At 43.2% G+C, this 7,004-nt stretch overlaps 1 protein-coding gene across 3 annotated transcripts; it reads right to left on the bottom strand.

Moving 5' to 3' along the window:
* Positions 1-869: 869 nt before the first annotated feature.
* LOC132838887 (uncharacterized) lies at positions 870-5,438 on the bottom strand. 3 transcript variants are annotated; one of them, XM_060859531.1, is made up of 3 exons: positions 4,693-5,438; positions 4,500-4,598; positions 870-1,321 (listed from the first exon to the last, which is right to left on the bottom strand). In XM_060859531.1, coding segments are annotated over exons 1-3 (816 nt in total). In that variant the 5' UTR covers positions 5,409-5,438; the 3' UTR covers positions 870-1,320. The 3 variants fall into 3 exon arrangements, with proteins under 3 accessions (XP_060715514.1, XP_060715515.1, XP_060715513.1); XM_060859532.1 differs by having other exon boundaries at positions 4,500-4,590; XM_060859530.1 differs by having other exon boundaries at positions 4,500-5,438.
* Between the last annotated feature and the right edge of the window lie 1,566 nt (positions 5,439-7,004).

Genomic DNA, 7,004 nt, shown 5'->3' with positions numbered 1-7,004 from the left:
ACCACCGCTAGGATGAAATACGCAACTGTTGTCTTTTTTAATACTGTTAAAAACGCTGGTGAATTGGTAGCAAATAAAATAGTAATAAAGGGAGTGCTCACTGATGTCCTGCCACTTTCCCTTCCCCAAGTTACGTCCCACCGTTTATTAGCAACGAACTTTTACTCTAAGCTCTTTCTCTTTTCTTCAATGAAAGACATCTTGATCACAAGCCAGTCACCATTACTCAAACATGTGGTTTATTTTAGGAGATTCGTATACATGATTGTTAAAGATGACGCTGAACTCGATATAGATGGTTTTGATTATGTATCTTTTGTAATAAACACTTTTGTGTTTATTTGTGTATATGTGGCAACAGCTGCAATTGAAAGATTAGTTTTCTTGAATAAACTTTGCGAAATTCTACAAGGTGGTAATCGAGAGGAGTATCTGACTTTTTTTGGGGGGGGGGTAACTGCACTGAACAGGACATAGACAGGAACCATGTGGAACTACATACAGTATGGCGTCTCGCAGAAGTCTTAGACAGCTGATTAACACACATGACCTGAGTGATGTCTGAGGCAACTTAACATCAACAATAAGAGTTACACCTGGTTTCATGTACACAGCAGCTCTACGTCTGCAGCGACGTTAGATAGATTATATGTCCTCAAACACCATCTAACTATTTGCAAAAAGTGTTTTATTACTCCGATGGCTTTTTCTGACCACTGCATGGTACAATGTGTTTTTATTTTGAGTTCAGTTAAAGCAAAAAGCGCATATTGGCACTTTAACTCTGCACTGCTAGACAATAAGCTGTTTCTAGACTCTTTTATGTTTTTCTGGGATGATTTCAGGTCGACAATTCAATTCAATTCAATTCAAGTTTATTTGTATAGCGCTTTTTACAATGGACATTGTCACAAAGCAGCTTTACAGAACATAAACATAAAACAAAAGATAAACATAAGGAGAAGTATAAAGAATTAATATAATAAAAATTCAAGATATATACAGTTCACAGTGTGTATGTATGTATGTATGTGTGTATGTGTATTTGTCCCCAATGAGCAAGTCTGAGGGCTCAGGCAACAGTGGCAAGGAAAAACTCCCTTAGATTGGTAAAGGAAGAAACCTTGAGAGGAACCAGACTCATGGGGAACCCATCCTCATATGGGTGACACTAGATGGTGTGGTTACAAATATACAAGTATCACAGAGTCCAACTGGAGCCGGTAGATCTGTAGATGTCTCAGGGTTCTCACAGAGTCAGCCTTGTCTCAGTGGAGGTCCAGAAATTTCAACGCACGGAAGACGATCTTAGCATGGGTGTCTCGGCATGGGTAGAAAAAGAGAAGAGAAGAGCAGTGCAGAGGGATTAACATATCTGCTGTTCATAAGAATGTGCAAGTCTAGTGTGATGGTGCACAATATTTATTTATGGGATGTATTATGTGTGTGTACGCCTGACTAAAGAGATGAGTTTTCAATCTACATTTAAACTGTGAAAGTGTGTCTGAGCCCCGAACACTATCAGGAAGACTATTCCAAAGTTTGGGAGCTAAATAAGAGAACGCTCTTCCGCCTTTAGTAGACTTAGATATTCTGGGGACTACCAGAAGTCCTGAGTTTTGTGATCTCAGAGAGCGTGAAGGATTGTAACGTGTTAGAAGACTAGTTAGATACATGGGAGCTAAACCATTAAGAGCCTTGTACGTAAGTAGCAGCAGTTTGTAATCAATTCTAAACTTAACAGGTAGCCAGTGTAGAGATGATAAAATTGGGGTTATATGGTCATACTTTCTTGTCCTAGTGAGAACTCTGGCTGCTGCATTTTGGACTAACTGTAGCCTATTTATTAAAGATGCAGGACAACCACCTAGTAATGCATTACAATAGTCCAGTCTAGAGGTCATGAAAGCGTGAACTAGCTTCTCAGCATCAGATACAGACAGGATGTTTCTCAGCTTGGCAATATTTCTGAGGTGGAAGAAAGCTGTTTTTGTGGTTTGCGCGACGTGATTTTCAAAAGACAAGTTACTGTCTAATATAACACCCAGGTCTTTCACTGTCGAGCTACTAGTAACAGTACATCCCTCTAAATGGAAATTAAGTTGTGAGAGTTTCTGTGTACTAGTTTTTGGGCCTATAAGTAGTGTTTCTGTCTTATCAGAGTTTAACAACAGAAAGTTACAGCTCATCCAGTCTTTTATCTCTCTAAGGCATTGAGTTAATTTCGACAATTTAGTTATTTCATCTGGTTTTGAGGAGATGTATAACTGTGTGTCGTCGGCATAGCAATGGAAGCTAATCCCATGTCTTCTAATAATGTTCCCTAATGGAAGCATGTATATCGAGAAAAGCAGAGGTCCTAGAACTGATCCTTGAGGGACCCCATAATTAACTGGTAATAAGCTGGAGGATTCACCATTTAATTCTACAAAATGGTATCGATCAGAAAGGTAGGATCTAAACCAACTTAAAGCCTGTCCATGAATACCTGTGTAATTTTGTAAGCGATCTAGGAGAATGTTGTGATCTATAGTGTCGAATGCAGCACTAAGGTCAAGTAGAACTAATAGTGACATACAGTCTTGGTCCGAAGCTAAGAACAAGTCGTTTGTAACTTTAACAAGTGCAGTTTCTGTGCTATGATGGGGCCTGAAACCTGACTGAAACTCCTCGAGGATATTGTTCTCCTGTAAGAAGGAGCTCAGTTGAACAGACACAACCTTTTCTAGTATTTTAGACATAAACGGAAGGTGTGAAATCGGTCTGTAATTTGAAAGTCCATTAGGATCTAAATTAGGTTTCTTAATGAGTGGCCTAATAACTGCCAACTTGAAGGATTTAGGGACGTGACCTAAAGATAACGAGGAGTTAATAATATTAAGAAGAGGCTCACCGGCTTTATGTAACACTTCTTTCAGTAGTTTAGTTGGAATGGGGTCTAGTGAACAAGTTGTTGATTTAGCTGTAGTAATAAGTTTAACTAACTCTTCCTGACCTGTACTTGTAAAGCAATGTAGTTGTGTGTTTAGAACCTTAGGTGAGGCCGGGATGCTAGTTGCTCTTATGTGTTGAGCGTCACCTATTTTATTCCTGATACTTTCGATTTTATCAGTGAAGAATCTCATAAAATCGTCACTACTGAACTGTGATGGAATTGTGTGTTCAGATTTTTGGTTTTTTGTTAGTCTAGCTACTGTGCTAAATAAAAACCTGGGATTGTTCTGGTTATTTTCTATGAGTTTGCTCAGGTGCTCAGCCCTGGCTGCTTTTAGAGCCTGTCTATAGCTGGACATACTTTCCTTATATGCAATTCTAAAAACCTCTAATTTAGTTTTTCTCCACTTTCGCTCGAGGTTACGGGTCTCTCTCTTGAGGGTGTGAGTATGACTATTATACCATGGTGCAAGCGTTTTATCTCTAACCTTCTGTAATCTGATTGGGGCAACAGTGTCTAGTGTGCTAGTGAATATAGCGCCTATGCTGTTAGTAATTTCATCTAGGTCGTCTGTGTTTAAGGGTGCAGTAAGAAGTCCAGACAGATCAGGCAGGTTATTTGTGAATCTGTCTTTAGTGGTCGGAATAATAGTTCTACCGAGACGATAACGTGGTGAAACGCAGTTAGCCTGTTCTACAGGTAGTGTGTACATTATGAGATAATGGTCTGTGATATCATCACTTTGAGGAATGATATCTATATCAGTGACATCTGTTCTGTGTGATATTATTAAATCTAGCGTATGATTACGACGGTGAGTTGCTCTAGTGACATTTTGTTTGAGCCCAAGTGAGTTTAGTAAGTCCATGAATGTGAGTCCTAGCGCATCATTTGTGTCGTCAACATGAATGTTAAAATCTCCTACAATTAATGCTTTATCAAAGCTAACCAGTAGGTCAGAAAGAAAATCTGTGAATTCTCTAAGAAAATCGGTGTAGGGCCCTGGTGGTCTATACACGGTCGCTAGCGCAAGAGACATCAGGGATTTTTGTTTCGTGTGCGTGTGCGATAGTGTAACATTAAGGACAAGCACTTCAAAAGACTTAAATCTATACTGTGTTCTCTGGGTAACAGTAAGGCAATCGTTAAAGATAGTGGCGACACCACCTCCACGACCAGTCTGTCGAGGCTCGTGCTTATAGATATAACCTGATGGTGTAGACTCATTTAGACCGATGTAGTCATTTGGTTTAATCCAGGTTTCGGTGAGGCATAATGCAGTAAGGCTATTGTCTGAGATTATTTCATTTATGATAAGTGCTTTGGGTGTGAGTGATCTAATGTTCAGAAGCCCAAGTTTTAGGAACTGTTTTTGTTTGTTTCTTTGGCATTTTTCTGGTCTAATTACAGTAAGATTATTTCGAGAACGTCTTACATAATTACTTTTTAATCTCACTGCTCGGGGAACAGACACAGTTTCTATGGGGAGAGGTATGTGTGCAGTTGTATCGATGTGTTGAGGTGAAGGATGGCTATTGAAATTTAAATTTAAGGCGTAGCTTACCAGTCAGAAGGTGTGCAGCGCCCTGGAGATGTGGTCCGAGAGGATCTCCGCTCCAACTCTGCTGGGGTGCAGGCCGTCAGCGCGGAATAGCCTAGGACGCTCCCAGAAAACATTCCAGTTATCAATAAAGTGTAGATTCTGAGCCGGACACCATGACTGAAGCCATTCATTAAAAGCAAAAAGTCTACTAAACCTTTCAATTCCTCGCTGGTACGTTGGAAGTGGTCCGGACACGATGATCCTCGCCGTGGGCGCTGTGCTGCGAACCGTCTCCACCAGGGTCTTGAAGTCTCTCTTCAGGATCTCCGACTGCCTCAGGCTGGTGTCGTTCGAGCCGGCGTGAAGAACCACAGCTCCGGTGTTTCTGCTCACGACCCTAGGTACCTGTGCAGCGACATCAAGAACACGGGCACCAGGTAAGCAGTGAGTGCGAGCCTTACCTTTAGCCACAGTAGCACGGACGTGGCGGACGATGGAGTCTCCGATGATCACAGTGTCGCGGTCCGTCTCACGAAGGGGGGCGAAGCGGTTCCGGGTGGGGATCTCGAAGACCGGCGGTGGTGGAGGGGGAGAGGTCCTCGACCGGGGCCCGGCACGTGTCCTCCGCTGCTGCACCCAGGATCCGCGGTGCCCCGGCGCTGGAGTGAACTGCCCCTGGCCAGGCCACTTCCTGGGTGCGTTGGGCCTGGACAGAGAAACACACGGAGTAGAGGTGGAAGGAGTAGTGATTAAATGCCGGGAGTTTACCTGAGACCGGGGGGCTTCCAGCGCTGCTTTCCGCTCCCGCAGCTCGGCCTGCTTCACCTGTAGGTCGCGGATCTGCTTCTCCACAGCCTCCAGCTCCAGTTCCACCGAGTGCAGCTCGAACGTGTCCTCACCTGCACTCAAAGGCAGAGACGTAACCGACATGGTGTTATATAGTAAGAGCAACAGAGATAATTGATGTAAAAGGTGTACTAGCGGTACTCGGCTAACAGGCTAGTTATGCTAGCCGGCTAGAGGCGGACGCTGGGAAAACAAATAAATAGGATGTAACGATATCGAAATGTATATCGCGCGATTATTCTAGGTTTTAAGAAGTATTTGCAGATGGGAGACTTAGAGTTAGTGTGTAGTGTGTACTAGCAGAAGCGGGCTAATAGGCTAGCGGTGCTAACCAGCTAGCAGCGGGCGCTGGGAAAACAAATTAATAAAGATGTCAAAGGGTAAGGAGTTAGAGTTTAGCTCAAGATAAATCGCAATTGAGTAAAGATACTCAGCCAAGCAAACAAATGAAAGCGAGAGCTCCAAATCCGCTGCTGCTGCTGAAAACGCTGCTGCTGCTGAAAACGCTGCTCCTGACAAGAGACTCCTTTAGAACTGTTCTACTGTGGTGGGATTATGGCAAGATGCAAAATAGATGTGGGATGTGGTGGGCAAGGATGTGCTTCTTGTGCTCAATGAAAGCCTGTCTGGAGTTCACTGCCAGTTAGTTGTCCGAGGGCTAGTTGTACTCACCCTTCTTCCTAAGAAAGGTGACTTAATGGACATAAAAAAACTGGCGTTCTGTCTCACTCTTGTGTAGTGATTACAAACTGCTCTCTAAAGTCTTAGCAAACCGGTTGGCTGAAGTACTGGGTCAGGTCATTCATCAGACCTATTGTGTCAGCAGCAGAACAATCGTTGACTGTATATCCCTAATTCGCGAGGTAAAAGAATGCTCAAAAGGTTTAATTTAGACTTTGGTTTGATCTCCTTAGACCAAGAGAAAGCCTTCGACAGAGTCGAGCACAAATACTTTTGGGACGTTCTGCAGGTTTTTGGCTTTTGCATAGATTTCATTGAGAAAGTTAAGGTGCTCTACAGTGACGCTGAGAGTGTTTGAAGTGGCTTATGCTTGCAGGGGGTACGAAAAGGCTGCTCACTGTCTGGTTGGGTGAAAAACCAAAGCTTCCAGAGGGGCTAACTTACAGAAGAGGGGGTTTCAAATACCTGGGGGTTGTTTTAGGAGACGAAGCAGACATGATGAAGAACTGGGAAGGGGCACTTGAGAAGGTAAAAGGCCGATTAGCAAAGGGGAAATGGCTGGCACCGAATATGTCGTATAGAGGAAGGGTCAATAGTCAGTAATTTAGTGGCATCCTAATTGTGCACAGAATGGCTTGTTTAGACCCCTATAAGATTTCTGAAAGATGTACAAGCTGTATTAGTGGATTCTTTCTGTGACAAATTGCATTGGGTTCCACAGAGTGTGCTTTTTTTGCCAAGGTGGACAAGGTCTCATTCATCTACAAAGCAGGGCAGCAGCCTTCTGAAGCAGACTTTCGCCTTCTGAGACTTCTGAATGGACCTGCAGACTCCAACTGGATATCTGCTGCATGCTCAATTTTAAACAACACAGAAGACTGAACCTGAGTAAGTCACTCTTTCTGATGGACCCCTGTGAAGTTGACACTCTGAAATTGCCGGCGTTCTACAGAAATCTGTTTAAGGTGTGGAGTTTGTTCAGCAGGCAGAGGACGGAGG

Source organism: Tachysurus vachellii, chromosome 23 (genome assembly GCF_030014155.1).
Source record: "Tachysurus vachellii isolate PV-2020 chromosome 23, HZAU_Pvac_v1, whole genome shotgun sequence".
Lineage (NCBI taxonomy): Eukaryota > Metazoa > Chordata > Actinopteri > Siluriformes > Bagridae > Tachysurus > Tachysurus vachellii.
The sequence above is the reverse complement of the archived record's forward strand: the minus strand, read 5'-3'. Positions and strand labels throughout refer to the sequence as shown.

What these genes read in the sequence shown, in the direction of transcription:
- LOC132838887 (XM_060859530.1), bottom strand. Translation starts at nt 5,408, where the DNA reads ATGTCGGTTACGTCTCTGCCTTTGAGTGCAGGTGAGGACACGTTCGAG.